The 22,534-nt window shown below is 53.0% G+C and overlaps 4 protein-coding genes across 5 annotated transcripts; 1 reads left to right on the top strand and 3 right to left on the bottom strand.

Annotated features, from left to right (window-relative positions):
* Positions 1-14: 14 nt before the first annotated feature.
* On the bottom strand, positions 15-10,528 carry POLDIP2 (DNA polymerase delta interacting protein 2). The gene is made up of 11 exons (XM_053930596.1): positions 10,301-10,528; positions 8,884-8,965; positions 6,009-6,106; positions 5,237-5,333; positions 4,760-4,835; positions 4,420-4,527; positions 3,835-3,971; positions 3,017-3,043; positions 2,705-2,830; positions 1,596-1,675; positions 15-1,075 (listed from the first exon to the last, which is right to left on the bottom strand). The coding sequence occupies exons 1-11, from the start codon at positions 10,456-10,458 to the stop codon at positions 961-963; spliced, it is 1,104 nt and encodes a 367-aa protein (XP_053786571.1). The 5' UTR covers positions 10,459-10,528; the 3' UTR covers positions 15-960.
* Positions 10,529-10,616: 88 nt separating this feature from the next.
* On the top strand, positions 10,617-14,670 carry TMEM199 (transmembrane protein 199). Of its 2 annotated transcripts, none has more exons than XM_024564810.3 (6): positions 10,617-10,876; positions 11,419-11,492; positions 11,811-11,900; positions 12,410-12,452; positions 12,663-12,775; positions 13,024-13,146. In XM_024564810.3, exons 1-6 carry the CDS (start codon positions 10,666-10,668, stop codon positions 13,066-13,068), a joined length of 576 nt encoding a protein of 191 aa, XP_024420578.1. In that variant the 5' UTR covers positions 10,617-10,665; the 3' UTR covers positions 13,069-13,146. The 2 variants fall into 2 exon arrangements, with proteins under 2 accessions (XP_024420578.1, XP_024420577.1); XM_024564809.4 differs by having other exon boundaries at positions 10,618-10,876; positions 13,091-14,670.
* A 1,595-nt stretch (positions 14,671-16,265) lies between these two features.
* Positions 16,266-19,232, bottom strand: SEBOX (SEBOX homeobox). Its single transcript, XM_024564672.4, has 3 exons — positions 17,846-19,232; positions 17,534-17,694; positions 16,266-17,364 (listed from the first exon to the last, which is right to left on the bottom strand). The coding sequence occupies exons 1-3, from the start codon at positions 18,000-18,002 to the stop codon at positions 16,984-16,986; spliced, it is 699 nt and encodes a 232-aa protein (XP_024420440.2). The 5' UTR covers positions 18,003-19,232; the 3' UTR covers positions 16,266-16,983.
* Positions 19,232-22,360, bottom strand: VTN (vitronectin). Its single transcript, XM_024565186.3, has 8 exons — positions 21,975-22,360; positions 21,750-21,869; positions 21,365-21,673; positions 21,147-21,286; positions 20,739-20,895; positions 20,413-20,565; positions 19,665-20,018; positions 19,232-19,428 (listed from the first exon to the last, which is right to left on the bottom strand). The coding sequence occupies exons 1-8, from the start codon at positions 22,036-22,038 to the stop codon at positions 19,316-19,318; spliced, it is 1,410 nt and encodes a 469-aa protein (XP_024420954.2). The 5' UTR covers positions 22,039-22,360; the 3' UTR covers positions 19,232-19,315.
* Between the last annotated feature and the right edge of the window lie 174 nt (positions 22,361-22,534).

The raw sequence follows: 22,534 nt of genomic DNA, 5'->3' as shown, positions 1-22,534 counted from the left end.
AAGGACAACAGTAATAAGGGCTGTAACTGAGATTTAATATTAATTCAAGAATAAAACAACCTCTTTAACAATCACTATGGTAGCAGGGAAGCAGGAACCCTAAGAAACAGGGCAAAATGCAGCATATTTCATCTCTGGCTCTTGGAGATCTGTGAACAGCTCAGAATGCAGCTTGGCTTAGTCACCACCCATAACGTCAACCTTGGCTGAATTTTTGCATTTGTAGTCTGGAGGCTTGGCCACCTGTGCTCACGGCTGGCAGGCCCATCATTCCAGGAAACCCGGCTTGCTTCACTCCTCTCCCCGGCCCAGGGAGGCCAGAGGCGCCAGTGGTTGGCCAGCACAAAGAGCCCGGCCACTCCTCCGACCCTGACGTTGGCCTCCCACTCTGCAGCTGGCAGGAGGTAAAGAACAGAACAAGAGTCCAGCCCAGCCCCCACCCCACCGATTGAGCGGCACAGTGACTCTGGGAGAGGCCCAGCCAACCCCAAGCTTCAGGAGGGAAACACACATACCCTAGTAGGAGTGGGACCTTCCTGGAAAGAGCAAGGGAAGTGATCAAGGACCCCCACCAGGTCAAATAGGGGGCCTGAGGCCCTGGGGGCAGAAATGGCGAGGGTGGCCAAGCGTGCACTGGTTTATTGACCAAACCTCACATTCCAAACAGGCCAGGAAACTCCTCCTCGCCTGCGGCAGCTGACCACAGAGTTCCTGGTGGAAAGGTCTACTGGAACACAGTGTAGGCAGGGCTTGCAGGGGAGGCCAGCCTTGGAGGAGTCCTACATGGATCTTCCGGAGGAGATGGTTACAGCCCACCCACCAAAAAAAGAACCCCACGTTCAAATGGCGCAAACGATGAAGAGACCCACTGCGTCCCGCAATGGAGAGAGTTCTGCAGCAGTTGTGGGATGAGAGCCGTTCTTCAGGGACCGGGCCTGGCCGTTCAGGGTCTCAGCTGGCCTACCAATGAAGGCCTGAGGGTGGTGTCTTCTCGTCTTTATTGCTTTCCAGGGAGAAGGGAGGGATCCGGACATCAAAGTGGGAGCCATCAGGCCTCTCGAAGCGGAATGTGCCCCTATGAGTCAGAGAAGCTAGTTTAGAGGGAGTGCAGGCTGCAGCCTCCCTGAGGACCTGGACAGCCGTGTGTCCCCAGCTCCAGAACCACAGCAGGATGAGGCAGGCCTGGGCTCTCTTCTGCCTGGTTCATGCCAACATAACGCTGGTCCAGGGACCCAAGAGCCCTCCCTGGCCCTATATGAAAAGAAAAAAATACAGCTGTCCTGCCTCTGACCCTTAGATACACACTGCATAAAAAACCCAACTACACTCTCCAGTTAAGGAGTGAAACACCAGGGAAAAACCAATTGTGTAGGCCGCTCTGTATCATCAAATCACCAGACCTCTCTGGTTTAAGTCCTTAGTCCACAAAACCACAGAGAACTGGGAAACAGACAAAAAAAAAAAAAGCAGGCAAGTCTCAATCTCAGGACTTAACTTGGCCCAAAATGAATTGCAAGCTGGGAGCTCCCACTTTTCTGACCTGCAGCTGGAGTCTGCGGAGTTGAGCTGCCCTACCTAGGCGCACGCGCACTCACCACATATGCCCACTGGAAGCTTGCAGCGAGACGTGGCTGCTGTACTGGAACGCAGGCTGCTCCTTGGACAACACTGGTTCCTGTGAGGGTTCAGGCAAAACGGGTCAGGCCAGATGAGCTCCCTGTTCCCTGGGGCCAGACGCTGACTGCCAGTTCCTCGGGACTACACACCCCCTCATGCCTCCCATGATAACTGCCTACCCGTGCTTCCTCTACTGCACAGCCTCGGTCCTGGGCCTTTTATTCTGACTCTAGGAAAGGTAATCTTAGGCTGCATGTCTGAGGACACTGGGCATGAGGGCCAAGATGCCAGGCGCAGAACCTGCTCTGCACATACCCCTCCCAGCGTCCATTCGCTGAGTACCTGAGTGCAAGGCACCATGGCGGTGCTCTGTAAACCCTTTCTGACTTACGTTTCCAAGTACTCACAAGGCAATAGGTGTGAGCCCCATTTCAGAAGTAAATTGGGAAACCGAGACTTTGGTTAAATAACTTACCCAAAGTTATGCAGTGAGTAGAGAACACAGCTGGCATTAGAAGCCAGATTATCTAACTCCAAAGCCCCCTGTTCTCACTTACAGTCTGGCCCTGCTGACTTGGATAAATGCTTGTTAAATGTGGCCTCTGGCCAGTTCTTACGACTTTATTTCAGGAGACAGAGTGGGGTAGTACAGGAATTGCAAAATCAGGTCTCCTCAAGAACCAGCAGAGGATGTAAGCACGTAAAGAAGCAGAGGAAGGACAACCAGCAGTAGTGGGGCCTGCCTGCCCCACCTAAGAGCGTTCAAATTCAGATTTTTTAAAAGGCACTGTGCTGGCAACAAAAACTCTCCACCAGCTTTGATGTCGGACTCACCTGGATTCAAATCCAGGTCCTGCCCCGGCTAGCTACGGGACTAGACTAGGTATTTAACTTTGTAACCTCACTCTCGTCATCTGTGAAATGGGCCGTGAGAAAGCTATCTCCCAGGGGGGTTGTAAGGTTTCTCACCAACCCCTTCAGACGCGGAGCCTCTGTCCCTAGCACAGAGGACGAGGAAGCCACACACCGAGCCTGCTGGGCAGCACCAGGAACTGGGCATCATTGGCCCAATGATGAAAATGCTCACCCTGCCCACCACCCCTCGGCCTCGCACTGTCTCCAAGGTGCCAGATAGACTGAATATCCTCCAGTGTCGCTCCCGGAGCTGGACCACATCACTGTCAAGGTTCTCCAAGCGGATACAGTAGCGCCACTGTGGGAGAGGGAAAGAGAGTTCTCATCTGAGGAAAGTAAACTTTGGGCTAGCCTGCCCAGAATTCTAAGAGAGCAAAAGGCAACAAAGGTCAACCCCTGCATTGCACAGGCCCCACTCCCCAGAGGTCAAGTCCCCCACCTGCCAACCTTTCCTGAGCTCTACCTCCTGGAGAGAGACACTCACCCAGTAGACGTGGGAATTCTGGGCTTCCTGGGGGGAAAACACACAAAGAATATAAGTCCCAGAGCGGAGGGCAGAACCAAGTCTGTTCCAGTTGGCGCCTCTCCAAAGGAGGAGAGGCGTTCCGGGAAGGCTGCAGCGACTGAACAATGCTGAGAATGTCTGTGGGTCATGACGACTGAACTGTGGCCCACAAGCCCACTGCGGAGTGCAGCCTCGCCTGGGTCTGTCCCTGGCCTCCCTCCTCCTTCTCCTACCAGACACAGGGCTCTTCCCTTTCTCTGGGCCACCCTCTTCCTGTCAGCTGATACTCCCCCCTCACTGCTGGCCCAGGCCACTGCCATAGCCCAGCCTTATCAATATTGGGTATGGTGTATATTGACATCTCTCCTTCCTGTGAGCTCAGGAAGGCAGGGACAGTGTTTCATTCTTATCTGTATCCCCAGGACCTAGCTTATAGCCAGGCAAGAAATAGCTCAATTAATGTTCGACTAATGCATAAAAATATAAAGATCATCCTATCCTACACCAATTTAAACGTGTATATTCTCCATAAGTGTGGCTCCCTTTGAGCCAGAAGAGAAGGCAAAGTCAGCCTGGAGCATGGAGGACTCCTCCTGGCACACAAAGGTTTCCCTGCTCTAGGTCCTGGTGTCAGCCATTGCCAAAAGGCTGCTCAGCCCCGCCCCATACAAGGAGGGCTTGGAAGCAGAACCACCGGCACATGGTTGACATGTGGAACCTGCTCCAGCAGTCACACTGGGAATGCCACAGAATTGGGGGCCCAGCCCTGAAGGAAGGAGCCCACGCTGGGCACGTACTCTCATGCCCATGTAGAAGGGGATGACGGTGACGCGGATGTTCTCGGTTGTTTCCCGGTGGACATCAGAGAGCTCCAGCCAGGGGTGGTTCTTCTCTTGCCAGGCCCGTAGTGTCTCCCGAGCCACAAAAGGGGGTGCTGGGGAAGGGGACGACTGGTCAGTCCAGGCCAGAGCCCACAGCATTACTCCCACTTTCCAGTTGCCCCTCCTAGAAAACCCTGGCCAGTGGTGGCCCAGGGAAACAAGACACCCAAACGTGAAGCAAAAGCATAGGCTGGAAGAAGGCATAGAGCTGCTTCCAAAGATAAGCCCTGGGGAGGTATATGGCATCGTGGGAAGAGAACTGGACTTGGAGTTAAGAGCCCTGGTTGTCAGGCCTCGCTCTGCCACTAACTATAATCTCGAGTCCCTTCTCGTCCCCTCTGAGCCTCAGTTTCCATATGTGAAGGAAGTGACAGCCATTGACCTGACAGGTCTAACGGGAAGTTGAATGAGATTGTGGAAACAGCTTTGAAATTACTTCTATGATACTGTTTTTGAAGAAAGGGCCCTCCCTTTCCAGCTTCTCTTCTTGAGAGAGATTACCTTTTGTCTGGTCATAGAGAAGAAATCTTTCAAAGAGCTCGTGCTGGATGGGAACCTGATCAGTGGAGGTGTAGGGGAGGATGTCTTCATGGCTGACATAGTCCAGGCCTGGCACAGACAGACAAAGAGACAGTGCAACTCGTGTAGGACAGAGGGAGAAACAGAGCTGAGAAGAAACGCAATTCCTGGTCTTGTCCCAGGGTGGGATGACCTTGGTACCACTGCTCTCAGCGTCTGTAATCCCTCCCAGCCGATTAAAGACATCAGAAAGGCATCAGAACCCTCCCTGAGACACTCGGGACCCCTGGTTGACAGGCGCCGTTCAGATGCGTGTACTCACCTGGGATGGCATAGAGGGCCCGGCTGTCATCATGGTTGGCCAAGAAAGTCACAGCTTCTGTCTGAGATCTCTGAGACTAAGCAAGAAGTGAGTCAGACTTTCTTCCTCCCTTTTTTTTTTTTTTTAAGACTTTATTTATTTATTTTTAGAGAGAAGGGAAGGGAGGAGGTAAGAGAGGGAGAGAAACATCAATCAGTTACCTCTCACATGCCCCCAGCAGGGAACCTGGCATGCAACCCAGGCATGTGTCCTGAATGGGAATCAAACCAGCAACCTTTTGGCTGGAGGAATGATGCTCCAACCAACTGAGCCATGCAGCCAGGGTGAGTCAGACTTTCTTAGTCACGATCCAGTCCTAAGGTCTTGGGGCCCAGTGTTGATCTGGTCTGTCTGACCCCTCTCCCTCCCTTTGCCCCCATTGGGGTTCAGGCCTTTCCCCTGGAGCAGAACCCCAGGCCCAGCCATCATTTTACTTACTATATGCGGACAGTCTCGGGCATCAATCAGCACCTGATAGTAAGTGTGAGTTTTGCCTTTCACCTCCTTAGAGCCGTGGCCAGCAGGATTCTCTGCTCTACAGGGTAGGAACACCCAAGATCACCCAGAGAGAAACAGAAGTGGTGCCTGCCCTAGCCCCTGCCCCAGCCCCTCTTCATCTAAACAGACTGGTGCCTTATCTGATGGGCTTCAGATCACAGCCCCGCCACTCCCCAGTCCCCAGTCCGGGACAAACAAAGGAACATGGAGGGCCCATAGCACAGAGTCATCATCTGTCCTACTCTCTGGCTGCCTCTTGGAAGAAGGGGGAGATGTTGAGAAAACCAAATTCAGGCCTCAGTCCCCAGAGCCCAGAGTACCCCATTCTTCTCACAGCCCAGGGACTATCTGTGATCATTGAATGAAGCTGGGCCTTTTCTTTTTTAATGTACTCGACTGATGATAAAGAGATTAAGGGAAAGATTCTAAGTGAACATCAAGAAATCAAGAAGCCTAGTCCCCCAGTGCCTTCTGGGGTAATTATAACAAAAACTGAGGATAGCTTGGGAGACTATCCTGGGGAGGCCTAAAGGCACTGCCCCTGGCACTCAGCACCTTTGTCTCCGTGGTTATTAGTGCCAGGGGAGCACTCCGGGACGTTTCTAAGGCCCAGGAGGAAGCTATCTTCACCCTGGGACCGCAGTTACATGTGTCTGCCATGAGTCAGGCCTCCTCCTGAGGACACTGCGAGGCACAATGCAGGGCAACTTACTTTTCTGGAGCTGCGGAAGCCACATCCCGGTCATACAGCCTGGCCTGCCAGGGAAACAGGACGACACCTCGGTAGCCAAAAACGCTATGAAGGAAAAGCTGGGAGGAAAGAGAGGCCTCAGTGAGCCTGCAGTCCAGCAAGTCCATCCAGACGGGACCCAGACCACAAAACGGCGCAGACTCTCGACCTCTGGCACCAGGTCTTACCACTCTTTTCCCTGAACTCTGCAATCCACCCAGACCAACTTCGGAACACTCTTAACCCCTCGTCCCCTGGCTGGCCTCTACTCATCCTTTAGGCCACAATGCAGGCCTCTGGGAAGTGTTCCCTGACCTCCCCTTCATTTAGCACAGTGTACAGCTGTTGACCATTTGCATATCATAATTACTTTCTAAACTGTCAAGTCCATTAGGCAGTGCTTTCTGATTTAACTCCAATGCACAATGTAGGCACACCGAAAAAAATGCTGGATAAACAAAAAGTCCTCCTTACCTATAAGAAGCCTAAATCCATTCCAGTGGATCTGGTGCAAAGCTGATTCAGAAAAAAAGCCTCACACCCAGAGCTTACTACACTGCTAAGAGCTGAACTATGACAAAGCACCTGGGGTATTTTTCTGAACGCTTCCCACCATCCACTACATTAGAGGACTCTTCAGTAACTTGGCTCTGTCCTTACTATAGTCCAAACCACTCTGTCCACACTAACTTGGAGAGAGAAGCCACTGATACAGGAAATGCATTCAAATCCAAGAAAACAGAAACCCACCTTTTTTTAAAAAATGTATTTATTGATTATGCTATTACAGTTGTCTCATTTCCCCCTCTTTATTCCCCTCCACCCTGTGCACCCCCTCCCACCCACATTCCCCCCTTTAGTTCATGTCCATGGGTCATATATATAAGTTCTTTGGCTTCTACATTTCCTATACTATTCTTACCCTCCCCCTGTCTATCTTCTACCTACCATTTATGCTACTTATTCTCTGTACCTTTCCCCCCTCTCGCCCCTCCCCCCCCCCCCGCCACTGATAACCCTCCATGTGATCTCCATTTCTCTGGTTCTGTTCTTGTTCTAGTTGTTTGCTTAGTTTTTGTTTTAGCCTCGGTTGTTAATAACTGAGTTTGTTGTCTTTTTACAGTTCATATTTTTTATCTTCTTTTTCTTAGATAAATCCCTTTAACATTTCATATAATAAGGGTTTGGTGATGATGAACTCCTTTAACTTGACCTTATCTGGGAAGCACTTTATCTGCTCTTCCATTTTAAATGATAGCTTTGCTGAATAGAGTAATCTTGGAAGTAGGTCCTTGCCTTTCATGACTTGGAATACTTCTTTCCAGCCCCTTTTTTCCTGCAAGGCTTCTTTTGAGAAATCAGCTGACAGTCTTATGGGAACTCCTTTGTGGGTAACTGTCTCCTTTTCTCTTGCTGCTTCTAAGATCCTCTCCTTCTCTTTAATCTTGGCTAATGTAATTATGATGTGCCTTGGTGTGTTCCTCCTTGGATCCAACTTCTTTGGGACTCTCTGAGCTTCCTGGACTTCCTGGAAGTCTATTTCCTTTGCCAGATTTGGGAAGTTCTCCATTATTTGTTCAAATAAATTTTCAATTTCTTGCTCTTCCTCTTCTCCTTCTGGCACCCCTATGATTCGGACGTTGGAACGTTTAAAGATGTCCTGGAGGTTCCTAAGCCTCTCCTCATTTTTTTGAATTCTTGTTTCTTCATTTTATTCTGGTTGAATGTTTCTTTCTTCCTTCTGGTACACACAATTGATTTGAGTCCCGGTTTCCTTCCCTTCACTGTTGGTTCCCTGTACATTTTCCTTTATTTCACTTAGCATAGCCTTTACTTTTTCATTTAATTTGTGACCAAATTCAACCAATTCTGTGAGCTTCCTGATTACCAGTGTTTTGAACTATGCATCTGATAGGTTGGGTATCTCTTCGCTGCTTAGTTGTATTTTTTCTGGCGCTGTGATCTGTTCTTTCACTTGGGCCATTTTTTTTAGTCTCAGCACGCCTGTTACATAGTAAGGGGCGGAGCCTTAGGTGTTCACCAGGGCAGGACAACCCACATCGCTGCGCTCTGACGCTGTTTGTTGGGGAGGGGTCTGAGAGGGAGCAGTGCCTCTCACTTTGCTCTCTGCTAGTTTTCAGTCACTTCCACCACTTCCCACAAGCAAATTGGGCCCCTCTGGTGCTGATTCCCGGGTGGCTGGGTTTGTGTACGTTCTAGGCCCCTGTGGGTCTCTTCAATGAACTCCCGTGAGGCTGGGAGTTTCTCCCGCTGCCGCCTCAACCCCCACAGGTGTTTTCAATCAGAGGTTTAAGGCTTTATTTCCCCAGGCTGGAAAGCTGGGTCTCATTCCCCAGTTGTTCCTCCCAGTTTATCTGCATGCAAATGTGTGACCACCCAGTCTACAATCCGCCACCTCACTGAGTCTGCCATCTACCCCCTTGCCCGCCAGCCGCAGCCTTGCCCTGCCCACCCTCGTCCTCCAGCTGCCATTTTGCCACAAGTCCTCTCTGCTCGGCTGCCCATCTCCACCCCTCCTACCAGTCTGGATGAATGTTTCTTCTTTAACTCCTTGGTTGTTGGACTTCCATACAGTCCAATTTTCTGGCAGTTCTGGTTGTTTTTATTTTTAAATTTGTTGTTGTCCTCTTTTGGTTGTGCGAGGAGGCATAGTGTGTCTACCTATGCCTCCATCTTGGCCGGGAGTCTCCCAGAAACCCACCTTTAAACACTTGTGGTTTTGATCTGGCGCCAAACACGAAGGCACAAAACCATAACACTCAATCCTATGACTAAATCTGACCCTCTCGGCAGAGCACACCATGAAAAAGGAAAGATGACCCAGCCCAGCACTCACCTGCCCAGTCTCATATTTTCCATTCTGTTTTGGCACCTCAAACACACCAACTGTCTCCAAAACTTTGCCCTCTGGTCGGTTTCTGATTAGGAAGGAACAGAACAAGCAGCTGAACAGCTGAGGAGGTAACAGGACTTACCCATCAGAAAAGGCTACTAGAATACTGAGGGGCCAAGGCCATGACAGCAGAGAAGGGTCCGGGGAGCAGAGCCAGCTGAAACAGGTAAGGGTCCTGCCAAGTCACCGCTTCACACTGCACAGATCAAGCCTGTCCCGTTCTGAGGTCCAGCCACAGGCCCCAGGTTTCCATGCCGGGTCCACCTGCTCCCAGATCACTTTCTTCTCTTCGCTCTCAGCATTCCTCACACCGTGCCCTCTACCCTGCCTAACTGTGCTCCTTGCCTCCCTTCCCTCCCTAAGCCACCCTCCTGACCTCCCACAGCATTTTAACTGTCCTTCCCGCCTTGCATTTATTTCAGTTATTTGTGCCCACGTCTTATCTCCATTACAGACTGTAAGCTCCCTGGGAGCAATGCCTGTGTCTGATTATAACAGCAAAAATATTTGCTGTTATAATTCCATGTCCATCTCCCCCTCTGAACTGCAGTCTTCACCCTGCCCTTGAAGGGCTTAATCATCCTCTCTAGATTTCCTCCCGTATTCCCTACATTGCACCCTGTAGTCTCTCAATCCAGTTTTTGTGCAGATTTATGGCAATTTTCACAGTGGTCTGAAAATGCAAATAGTAATCTCTCCCCAATAGGAGTGTCTAATCTCAGCTACTAAAAGGTTCAGCGACCTCTCTGCACAGGTGCTCTTTATAGGAGCTGTTCAAAGCACTGCTTTTCTTACTGTTTGGAGATATAAACATCATGCTTCCTCCCACTTGATCCTCTGGCCCCAATTTGATCTGTCTGTCCCATCCCTGGAAACAACGTTCACACCATCCCCATGCCTCAAGCCCTCTTCCCCAAACCACATCGAGAGAGAACGGCAGTCTGCCCAAGGTCACACCGAAGCCGGGAACCCGCGCGGGGCTCAGACTCAAGAGCCCTGTTTCCCACTCCAAGCATCTTTCTGAGGTAGGACTTAACGCAATCCAGGGCTCAGGGGGTCGAAGTCAAAAGCCCTAGGGCTTAATTAAGAGGCTACCCACTAACAGCGGTGCTCGGAGATTCCCACTCGGGAGGTAGGATTCACTTTGGGAGGATTACTAGTTCCCACTCAGAGCCAGCGCCGCATAACCCAGGGCTCTGGACCGCGCTCCCTTTTCTGCCCCAAGCACACATCCCAGGCAGCGCGGATCGGCTTCCGGCCCGGACCCCGTCCCGGGTTGAATTCCCTCTTCCGGCCGGGCCTTCTAGCCTCCTCCCTGGCCAGGAACACGCTCTCTAGGCTCCGGGCCCCTGCCCCTCACCGGGACGAGAGGTGCCTCCGCGTCGTAGTTGCTGCCGGGAGGAAGGGCCCAGCTCCACCCGCCGCACAGAGCGGCCTCGGCCCCCGGGCACCGGTCAGCGACCGGGACCACCAGCGGCTGCCCACGGCCAGGGCCCGCCGGGCCACACAGCCTGCCATGTCCCCCACGAGCGCCTGCTGGGCTGCTGACACAGGGCCCGACCCACGGCCCGGCGGCGTCCCACCCCCGCCCCACACTGCCCCGCGCCGCGTCCCGCCCCCTTGGCCCTCTGCCCCGCCTCCTCCCACCCAGCAAGCTCCGGTTCCTTCCGGCGCAGGGCTGGCGGAAGTCCCCTCGGAGTCACCTGACCGCAGAGTGGGCTAGACATGGCGTCTTACTTGCTCCCTGGAGAGCGGCTGGTGCATGCTTTGGCCCCCGGCGGGGAGCTGGAGCGAGAGCAGTTGCCCCGGAAGCTGCGGGCAGAGCTTGAGGCCGCTTTGGAGAAGAAGCACAAAGGTGGTGATCGCCCCAGCGGTCCCGCACGCCTGGTTTCCTTCCGCCTGATTCGGGATCTGCACCAGTACCTGAGAGAAAGGGGTGAGGCCCATCCTCCAGCGCGGAGTCGCCTCCTCTTCTCCAGAGTCTGTTCCCTCCTGAAGTCTTTCCCCCACCTCTAGCATCTTTATCCATCACTCTCTTTTGATAACCACAGAACGGTCATCGAGCCAACCCAAGAGTCACCCCAGAAATCCTAGGGCAAATCACTCCCTTCACAACTTCCATGGGAGTTCCTCGTGGGTTACAAAATTTACTTGTGCAGTTTCTGCATTCTTGAGAATCTCCACTTCCAGGCCCAATTAGACCAACCTGACCCTTGAGGAAGTCCAAGTTCTAACTCAGTACCACCACCTCACAGGGTCAGTTTCTTCCTTTTAAGCCACATTAGAAACCAACTAAGCCGGGTGGCTCCGTTGGTTGGAGCGCTGTCCCGTACACCAGAAGGTTGCGGTTGAATGAATTGGTACAGGAATGGCCCTGCTTTATTTTAGTAGAACACAAAGACTACATCCTTCTCTGATCCTAATCCTTTGAACTCCGCTCTATGGGTCATTACATTTATGGACATACTTTCTTCCCAGATTCCGTACTGTACCTTCACGAGCTCCTAGAAGGCAGTGAAATCTACCTCCCAGAGGTGGTGAAGCCTCCTAGGGTATGTAAGGAATATATTTGTGAAAGTGGGTGTTGGCTGAGTTGAGCTTATTTGTGATACATCCAGACTTATGGGTCAACTTTTGTGTTAAAAAAAATTTATCTTTTAAATCTTTGGGAGCTGGGGTGGGTGGGGGAACCAGATATTGTCCTCCTTGTTTGGCAGCTTGGAGTTTCAAAGAGAAAGCAGCGGAGGCAGAACTGGTACATGGGTCTCCTGGTCCCCTTAGCAGTGCTTTGCCTGCTGAAACCAATGACTGCGACATGCTTTCAACCAAGCTGGGAATGTTATTCTTCTCATTTGATTTTTCTGCCTTAGAACCCAGAGCTAGTTGCCCGTCTGGAGAAAATTAAGATACAGTTGGCCAACGAGGAATATAAGCAGATCACCCGCAATGTAACCTGTCAGGTAAGGCTCTGTCCTTCAACACTGGGTAGCTGCGGAAAGCAGGGCACTGCCCTGGGAAGAGGCACAGAGGAAAGAAGCAACGTGGAATGGTTTGTATACTATTCAGGGACCAAAAAGTTTTGTGCTACTTAAAACCAAGTATAATCCCGAACTCGTTCACTGAGTCTCTGGGCTTAGATAGTAACTGATTCTTAAAAGTTACAGAGGTGGGAAGTGAGCATTGGAGGCCTTCTTCTGACAGGGCTCCCCACCATTCTCCACCATGCTCCTGCCCTGGGACAGTAGGCGGTAGATGGTTACTGGAAGCCTCTGTCTCTTCTTTGAAATGCTTAATCTTGGTCCGGAAAAGAATCCAACTGGTCCCAGACAAGAGAATCCATGGAGAAGAAAGAGTTAATGTTTGGGGGAATAAAAAAGGGCTGAGCCCAGACCAACAAATGGACACTCTGGGCTGCCTCTGAGCTACTTCCATTCTGAAATCATTTGCTTTTGCTTTTGTCTGTTCCCAGGATTTAAGGCATGGTGGCATTCTGAGTGACCTGGGCAAGGAAGGTGAGATACTAGGATGTCAGGTGCTAAAGTCTCTCCCTGGGAAGGGTCAGTCACGGCACTCCTTCCCACCCCAGTGCCCCAGGGGTAAGCCTGAGCTAGTCAGGTTTGCTGTTTGAGGGAGAACCAGTTGATGGGGAGGCAGCCATGAGGTAAGAGGGCCTCCTGGAGGATGCTGACCTAAAGGTTTCCTCTCCGGGTTCTTCCCCAAAGTGAGATCAATGAAGGCTCTGGTCATCACCATCTTCAACTTCATTGTCACGGTGGCAGCTGCCTTTGTCTGCACTTACCTTGGAAGTCAGTATGTCTTCACAGAAATGGCCTCGGTGAGTAGGTACTGTGGTCTGGGTAGGATGCTCCAGATGGGGGCGTTAGTGGGAAAGGGAGGAAGTATGTGACTGTGCCTTGCATAGGTTAGGTATGGAACAAATATTTATGCAATGAACAAGAGGGGCATTTGAGCTTTTCAGTAGTCTTGGGGGTACATAGTAACCTCAAGAGAATCCAGATCTTCTTTTCTTCCCTCCCCCACCCAACTTATGGGCTGGGTTGGGGTCCTCTTCAAACTCATTAGAGGTGTTGGAGACTGCAGAGCCGGTGGCTGGCCTTCATCCCCTGAGCCTGGTTCTCTCCCTCCCCAGCGGGTACTGGCTGCACTGATCGTCGCCTCCGTGGTGGGTCTGGCTGAGCTGTACGTCATGGTGCGGGCGATGGAAGGCGAGTTGGGAGAGATATAACTGGTACTTCATCATCGAAGTCTGGAGACAGTTTGGAGGGGCTCCAGGCTCCCAGCTGGCCATCACTGACTCTGCTCAACCCATCAGGTTCTTTGTACTCGGCTCTGATTAGTCAGGGCCAAGTCCAGGCTACCTACTGTTTCTGTGGGGAGCCCCATCATCTGTTAATTGCCAGAGGGGCCAGTAGAGGAGACTCAGCCAACAACTGAAAAGAACTGGTCTGTCAGTACCTCCTCCTGGTTTTGCTGCCTCTCTGCCTTCTGCAGTCCATTCCGGGCACTGCTTGCCCTGGGGTTTTCCATCCTGAGTAAATAGAACCCAGGCCTTCCCAGCAATAGATCATACTGCCTGAACTTGCCCAAGTGCACAAATCAGTCATCCTCGTTCCATACGTCCTTGATGCTGACCTACAACTTAGTTCTGAAGCTTCCAAGAAAGCAAAAAGGATTTCCTTTCCCCAGGTTACGCTGGGAGAAGGACTGATCAGGGACACGAAATAAGAGAGAGACGGGGAGGTACAGGATGGCGGGATTGGAAGTAAGGCAGCTACCTTTTTGGAATCTTAGTTTCTGTCTTCATCCTCTTCCTTCTGCTTGCGTTTTTCAGGTTTTCTATATGCTTCTGCCTGTCTCTACCACCCACCAGCCCTCCTTAAACTTCCCACCTTGTCTCCTTCGCTCTGCCTCCAAAAATGAAAACAGTCTTGGCCCGGGCTGGTGTGGTTCAGTGGACTGAGTGCCAGCCTGTGAACCAAAGGGTCACCAGTTTGATTCCCAGTCAGGGCACATGCCTGGGTTGCAGGCCAGGTGCCTGGTTAGGGGCATGTGAGAGGTGACCAGCCAATTGATACTTCTCTCCTCCCACCTCTCTTCTCTCTCCCTTCCCCTTCTTCTAAAAATAAACAAAATCTCTAAGGGAAAAAAAAACACAACAATTTAGATGGCAAAACTGTATCTGTTTGTAATTGCAAAATCCCTTGTACTGTGTGTGTAGGGAGAGTACACCTACTGTGGATTGTCTCAACTAGTAAAGGGAGGGGCAGGAACGATTTTCAGATTTAACTGTACGTATGAATATGAATAAACATGCACATGACTATACATTTTTATACATGAGCCTAACATAGGATGTTTAATATGGGTTCTTAAACATGTTTGGGTAAGTTCGAAAAATAGTGTGTAAACGCTCACAGTTGTTGTTTTATAGGGTTGTTTTTGGTCTTTCCAACAACCCTGGAGTTTGGAAAAGGAGGTGGTCTTAGGCCCCTTTTGCAGAAGACAGAACCGAGGCGGAGAGAGATCAGATGGCCTGCTGTGGTCCTTCCTCTGTTAAATGGAGCCAAAGACTCCTGGGTGGCCACAAAGTCTCCGTGTGATGTCAAACTTCTAGAACTTCGATTGGTGGCGGAATGACAGAGTCTGTGTAAGGCACTTAAAAAACTGTCAGCATAAGTTATCCAATAAATATTTATTGTGTTCATTGTACTTTCCTTTCAAAGCTGTGACAACACAAAAGCACAAAGATTTTTATACCTCCGAGAATTGTGCAGGGTCTGCTCCTAATGGCAGACTCCATCTTTTTTCATTTGTTCACTGCGTGAGCTCCTGTGGGTCCCCCCGCACCCCCACCCCGGGCACTCTGTGCCGTTCCTAGAAATTGGCTCAGTAGACATTTCCTCAGCAATGTTTCCAGCTTCTTCTGGATTTAAGCAAGTCTGAGCCCCTGAAGGCAGTGTTCTACATGATGGGGAGGTTTTAGGCCATCGCTTTGTTGAGAAGTCTTAGGACATCTATTGTTGGTTGACAAATGAAAACTGAGGGGAAAAATGCAGGTGGTATTTTATAGTGTTTTAAGATTAAGTTTAAAAAGCTCTATGGAGGCCCTGGCTGGGTAGCTCAGTTGGTTAGAGTATCGTCCCCATGTGCCAAGGTTGGGGGTTCAATCCCAGGTCAGGACACATACGGGGTCTCCAGGGGGTGGGGGACATAAATAAGCAGAATAACAAAACGATGTTTCTCTCTTTTGCTCCCCCCGCCTTAAAATAAATTTTAAAACATTTCTTTTAATGCTTTGTGGAGATTTCTGGCTCTGCTTACCTGTGCTGAACTCTGTGGGCCAGGGTATCCATCCCCATCCTTCTCATGATGAGATCGGGGTCATTCCACATACACACACCTTTCATTAGAAAGTGGTCTTTGTCTGATCCCAACCTCCAAGGCCACAAGTCAAAAGGCTCCTATGGCATTGAGCACTTTCTTACTGAAACCTTTATGGGCCAAGTCCTGTGCTAGCTCATGGGGATAGAGAGGTAAACGGCCTAGTTCCCACCAAGCAAATGGCCACGGTGCAAGGTAGTTTCAATCTGCACGGGCACAGTTAGAAATAGGACTCTGGTGACTGTCTTCTGTTCTCATCACAGAAAATGGAATTCTGTCCCCTCAGTCACTTCCTCTGCCTCACCAGGACCACGCTGTCTGGTGCTGTCTGGGTCCAGGGCTTCCCAGGGGGAAACGGGAGTGCTTGGCAGGAGGCCAGAGGAACAGGAAGTTTGGGGCCTCCCCAGTTCCCGGAGGCCTGCTGCATGGAGAGGGGAAGGGAACTAGGTTGTGCTGAGAGCTTCCACATGTCACACACGTGAAGCCCTTCACATACATTGTTGCTCTCATTTCCAAAATGGGGAAGAGACAGGTATTATCCCCACTTTCAGGCTCACAGACTGAGAGAGTTGCAAGGTTATGTAGCAAAGTCAGGATTTGGATCCCATTGCAGACTCCATGCTTTTCTCTCTGAAGCGGAGTAGCTCCAGAAGTGGAGGCAGCTGGATTGGCCCGGAACCAGTGGGATCCGGAGCTGGGTTGCCAGCAGAGGTTCCCATCTCTGCAGGGTCTGTCACCAAGAGCCCTAAGCTCTTCAATTAACTGTCCCTCTTAACTAATCCCAGCAGAAGCCTGGGTAATACCTCCCACCCAGCCTATTTAGGGATTAGGTGATGGAGATAAATTTCAAAAACAAACAGCCCTCCTATTCATTTGCATTACAAAACAATCCAGATTAAGGTACAGAGATAGGGTTTTATTTGGAGATTAGTTGGTATTACAGATGACCGTGATACCGACACCTGCTGCTGCCTTGCACTCCCCACCCCACCCCATCCTAAATCCAGCAGGCGGTCTCCACAGCCCCAGATCGGAGGGCAGCCAACCTGATCTTGATGAAAATTAAGCCACTATAAGCTCCAAGCTCTTATTTCTACTTTATTACTTCAATGTCATGTCATCTTCAGATCCATGGTTTGGATTTAATTTGTCCAGGTGGTAGGAGGTCAGGAGAGACCCTCAACTTTGAAAGGGCTGGTCCCTTGCAGTCCAGAATTAGGATCAGCACACTCTCATCTCGCTCACTTAGCAGTTAGTTGCTGGCCTGAAGGTGAGGGGCAGCTGCCCATTCTCTCAGAGGGAGGAGGCGTCTTTGTCTTGGGTGAGAAGCACTGGGGACCAGGTCTGGCAGGAGAGGTGGAGAACATGGCCCCATGCCTCATCCCTCTGAAGGTACTTCTTGCCAAGACAATGGCAAGAAGTCCCAGGAGGTGCAGGGTCCTGGGTAGCAGGAGCCAGGCCCCAGTCACTCCATGGGACCCACATCTAGGCTGTCCCACAACAGTGGGAGGGATCCCTGAGCTAAACTTCCTTCTTCTGTGTGAAAGAAAGGGGACAGGGATCCACTTCTGGTGTGTCCAGTCCTAAGGGGCAGGTGGGCTACAGGAGCTAGAGGTGGGGTTTGCAGGTTCTGGACCTAAATTAGGAGTGGTCCATGTTGGTCACGATGGCTGAGGCATAGATGAGGTCAGACAGGCTGCCCAGTGAGGTCTGGGGAGTAGCTCGCTCTGAGGAAACGTGGACCCCTGCAGCCCCAGCTGACCCCAGTGGAACTGCAGCTTGAACCCCCACCTGGCCCTGCCCTGGCCCCAGGCCTGGAGCCCGACAGCAGGTGTGCTGACACCCTGCGGTACACTGAGGCATGCTGCTGGGGAGTGGGAGCTGGCCTAGTGTTTGGGGCTCCCAGGGCTGCTGGGGGGTATCTGGAAGAGAACGGAGCCTGTCGGGGGGTTCACGCCTGGGGCTAAGGCCTCCTGGCTTCCTATTCTTGATTCTCTTGGCCCGCCGATTCTGGAACCACACCTGGTAAGGGAAAAAGAAAGGGTCTCTTCTGACTCCAGTACCCTCTCCCCACCAAGTACAAGACAAGCAGAACCCGGAGGCAGGATATCCAGGGAGAAGGAGCGGTGGGCCAAGTCCAGAAGCTGGCTGTGTAAGAGTACCCTCACCCTGAGCGGAGGTCACAGCTCACCTGTATCTTGGCCTCAGGAAGGCAGGTGACCTGGGCCAGATGCTCACGAGTGCCAATATCAGGGTAGGGCCGTGCTGCGAACACCCGCTCCAGCTCCAGCAGCTGCCCTCTGCTGAACGTGGTCCGCCTTCTCCGGTGCGGACCCAACCCACTGGCATGGCCTGTGGGCCGGGGTGAGGATCAGGCCAAGACTCCCTTTAAGAGCACCCCCCAACTTCAAAGCCCCCAGCAGCCCCTGAAGCATCTGTGCCCCGCCCCCCATCACACCCTCCCCACATCCTTCCCCTCCCCACCCTTTTACCAGCAGATTACCTGTTGGAGATGCATCCACAGGGTTGGCCATGGAGCTGACAGAGAGTGAGGAGCCAGAGGGCCATGCCAAGGCTGTACCTACACCACACTCCTCCATTCGGGGTTTTATCCGGCTCACAGGGCTGGCCCCGCCTCCAGGAAGGGAGAGATTTACCATCCAGCTTGAGAGAGGCAGAAAAGTCCAGGAGGAAAGACAGCTGGCCAGGTGCAGTGTTGGGGCTTGGCGGGATACGGGTAGGGCAAAAGTTGGGGGGTCCTTGCTCCTTCAGGGCTTCACAAAGGAAGCTAGTCTCAGCCCCCCTCCTTGAACTGCAAATTCTGGCAGTCTGTCTGTAATCTTGGTATTACGTGAAAATTCTCCCAGGACTTCTTCCGGGAAGCCAAAGCGATAACGTCTCTCCAGTGCTTCCAATGCTCCCAGTGCTGCCAGTGCCCCAGCTGCCCTTCCGGAGTACTCAGCCCTGATGCTGGCTGCCTTCAGGGGAGAGTGGGTGAGGTCTTGCCCCACAGCTGAGGCTGGACAGGGTGTGGAGAATGACAGGCAACAGCAGATGAGCGGGAGCCATCCCCCGCCTCAGAAGGGCTGGGGGAGCAGCTGCTACCACCAGATCTCCCTCAGGTCTGCTTCAGCGCTTCGCCCACATCTAACCCTTCCTCCCTGGCCCCTCGAAAGCGCAGGTGGGCTTCCTAAACTCCAGGACCCTGAAACCAGAGGTGGTTCCACAGGTACCGTTAAGGGGTTTTAAGAAAGATGTTTCTTTTTACAGTGTACTTGTCCTTGGCAGTCTTCTGGGCCACTTTCTAAGAGAAGTAGGTACATTTGAATTTCCTTTGAGTCCCTGCCCTCCCTAACTCTCCTAACCTCAGTGCCCTGCACCCCAGACCCAAGGCAGAGTCCTCAAAGAAGGCCTTGTCTAAGGGTGGGTTCAGGGAAGCATAGTGACCAGCTCCCTAGAGACTCAGGTGTCAGCTGACCACATTTCAGGCTCAGGACAGCCAGAAAACATCCAGAACCCCATCACTTCCACCCCCTCACTCTCCTCCAAGACCCTAGAAGTCAACTCCAAGAGGTAAAGCAAGCTCAGGATTGAGAGGGGATGCTTGGTAACTCCTGGCATCATCAGAGAAGTGCAAGCTCTTGCATAGACACTGGTGGGTTGTTGGGGGCTGCTTAGCTCAGGAAGCGGGCTGGCACTCACGAGCCCTTCCCCAGCCTACAGCTTTCATGGTTCACAAAGAGTGCCTGAGGCCAATGTGGGCTGGGCACAGAAAGGCTCTTCTCTGTCCCCACCTCAAAACCCAGCTGACAGCCCAGCTTCCCCTCCTTTGCCCCATCTGTTCCCTGCCTCCTGCCTGTCTACCCCAGTCAGGACAGTAGTCTTAAACTCGGGGCCAAGGGCTCTTTATTGAGCTGGGAGGAGGTGGGAGGAGGGAGCAGGGGAGGAGCGCCAGCTGCACAGGCTCAGACTCCTACTGCTGACCAGGGGCTGGGCAGCCCAACCAGTACTGGGCGATGTTACGTGGGTAGGGAGGGCTCACGGTGTCCACTCGCTGAGTGCGAAGGTTGACCCGGTAGTACTTGTCTGGAAGAGAGGTTGGGAGAAAGTGTGTTAGACCCAGTCTGGCCCTACCCACTCCTGCCCTGAGGAAAAAGACCCAGGTCTCTCCTGGAAGGATGAGTGAACATCACAGTGCAGCCAGGGACTCCTGGCCTGGCTTTCTGGGGTCACTGCTCATGGGCTATGTTCAGCTCATGGGAACCAGAGAGATCAGGGAGGACCACTGCTAAACCAGCTAAAGGGGTGGCAGGGGCTCCCACCTCCTGAGAAGAAGTAGACGCTCTGGGTGGGCTTGCAATTGGGAGGCACAAGCCAGTCTATCTCGTAGTCATAGTTGTAGGTTCCTAGGTCACTGTCCTCACTGGAGAGCAAGGACAGCCAGGTTGAATGGGACTTCCCGTTGCGGTTCTGGCTGCGGCCACGGCTGCGGCCACGGCTACGGCCACGGCGTGATCTGTAGCGTTTACGGCTGCGACTCTTAGACTTGGCGTTCTCGAGCCAGGAGGAGCGGGGAGCTGAGCCTGAGATGTAGATCCTGCCGGCCATGGCCGCATCCACTTGCTCGGGCACACCAGGCCAGTCCTGGCTGATAAACCCAGGTCCTCTGGCACCACCTGTGGCAGGGAAGGGGTTAATGGGAGCCTTGAGAGCCTGGACCCTGCCCCCAGCAGAGAGGGCCTTTAGAGTTGCCCAAGGACACACAAAAAGCTGGTGGCAGAGCCCTTTCCCCTGGCCTCCCTCCACCATATCCTTCCCCATTTGCCTCAGCCACTGTCCCTCCTCCTGCTGGCTGTGCCCTTGGCTGTGCTAGGCAAAGTCCAAGGTGTAGGGTCCAGGTGGAGGCAAGCCTTCCCCCAAGGGTGAAAACAGATGCAAAGTCTGGCCTGAGCAAACAGCTTTTGATCAATAGCTCTACAGTCACAGCCCCCGCTGGCCTGCCCAGTCCTCCCCCACCCCAGAAATCCCAGCCCTCTTGAAGGGAAAACAAGACCTGCCCTCCCTCCATACCAGGGGATCTGCCCCAGAAGAGAAGCTCAAAGATGTCCTCCCAGCTGTCCCGCTGCAGCAGGGCAAAGTGTTCAAACACGGCTGACAGGGAGCTGCCTTCACACTCCTCCTGACTGGGCTGCTGCTGGAACTTGTACTCCCAGTACTGTTTCCCTGGGGAGGCAGTGCACATGAAGAAGGCTGGAAAGCCCAGAGGCTGTTGAAGTTAGGAGCTCCTGGCGGGTGGCAGGGGCAGGGGCATCATCTAAACCTGTCCCCAGTGGAGTACAAGGAAAAAAGTGAGACTATTCCACTGCCCGCTCACTCTCCCCTCCACCCCTGCGTACCCTTGAAGAAGTAGACCAGCTCTCGTCCACTGTAGCTGTGAGCGGGGAGGGCCAAGGCTGCGTCCACATTGTCAGGAATGCCCTCGAAGCCTTCGGAGATGTTGCGGGGGTAATCAGGGTCCAGGACACCATCCTCGAAGCGCCAGTACTGACTACCCTAAGGGGTAGGGAAAGAGAAAGTGGGTGAGGAGGTGGCAGAGAGGCAGAGTCCCCCACCCAAGGCAGCAGTCTCAGTTCTAGGCTTGTCACCCAGGACCTGGAACCTTGGGCCCCCCTTTCCTCACAGAGCCCCATACAGGGACCACAGGCTGGTATTAAGATTTCTTGCCAACCCTGGTCCTGGGCACAACAGCCGTAACTTCTGCCTGGATACCCTTGACCCTGACCCACAGCCCCTGGGCCTGGCACCTGAAAGAGGTAGGTCTTCCCCTGACAGTTGATGCGGGTGAAGGCAGCATCAATGGGGCCCTCTATACCCCAGACGTCTCGGATGAGCTTGGGATACCCAGGCTTCACTGCCTTTTCATCCAGCTCATAGCAGTACCGCCCTGGAGTGGAGGAGGCTGTGTGAGGGAGGGGATGTTCCCGGGCAGACCCCCACCCTCAAGAACTGTCCCCGGAGTCACCTCGGAAGGCAAAAAGGGAGCCATTCTTGAGGTCAGTGAAGGCATCAAAGGGCTTCCCACTGCACAGCTCCTCTGCTGAGGACTCTGAGATCCCTTGATCAGTGGTCTCAGGCCCTGGGACCTCTTCCTCAGGGTTCTGAACAGGTGCCTGCTCCTGAGTCGTTTCATACTCAGCCTGCAGGTCAGGGCTGAGGTTGTCGTTCTCTGTCTCTGGCTGTGCAGGTACACTGGTGTTGTCTTTGGTCTCCTCGGCGTAGTTGTAGACCCCGTAGTCATCTTCTGGCAGAGTGAACACGTCCCCACGAGTCACTGCAGGCAGGGTGGGGGGTGGTGAGTCTCCAGCTGCAGAGAGGACCCCAGGCTCACCCGGCCATTCCAAACGCACCTTGAGGCTTGCACTCAGCCATGTAGTCAGTGCAGCAGCTCTGGTAGTAAGAGCAGAGCTCGTCACACTGACACTTCCTGTTGGCATTGAAGCCCTCCGAGCAGCGGTCCTTGCATGACTCTGTGGGGAGGGGGTATCAGTTGGCACAGCCAAACCCAGACCACCCTGCCCAGACCACCCTTGCCCACCCTATTGGCCCAACTGGCCACCAACACCCTCCTGCACCTTGGTCAGCAAGAGCAACCCACGCCAGCAGAGCCAGCATCAGAAGGGGCCTCGGGGGTGCCATGGCAGGGCTTGTAGCCGTGAGCCTGGCCTACTGGGTTCTGTGCTCTCTGCTCTGCTGCCTGAGAAAGGGAGGGAGAGGCAGGACAGAGAGGGAGGGGACGGGAGAAAAAAAGCTGCCTTTTCTGCTGCTGTGTTTGTTCAATCTCCGGCCCAACCCCTAGTGCCCTGACGCCCAGAGGTTGCTGCAGCACAGGGTCATGTTCCTGAAACTGGGCCTCGGAGAGCTGCGAACAGGGTCCTTGCCAAGGACCCTGGCCCCCCCATACCAGCGTCCTGGTTGAAACTGAGGCAGCCTTCTCGCTCTCCAACCCCGAGGGCCCCCTGCACCCAGAAGGGCCGGAGGATGAGACTAGGGGGAGAGGCCTGACCCGGGCGCAGGCAGGTGGGGGAAAGACTTGGGGCGGTCTACGCAGGAGGCAGGGGCGGAGCCCTGAGAGACCCAGAGGCGGAGCTTCGGGGTCACCTCAGAAGAGGAATAGCACAGTGGGCCTGGAAGG

Source organism: Desmodus rotundus, chromosome 9, assembly GCF_022682495.2.
Source record: "Desmodus rotundus isolate HL8 chromosome 9, HLdesRot8A.1, whole genome shotgun sequence".
Lineage (NCBI taxonomy): Eukaryota > Metazoa > Chordata > Mammalia > Chiroptera > Phyllostomidae > Desmodus > Desmodus rotundus.
The sequence above is the reverse complement of the archived record's forward strand: the minus strand, read 5'-3'. Positions and strand labels throughout refer to the sequence as shown.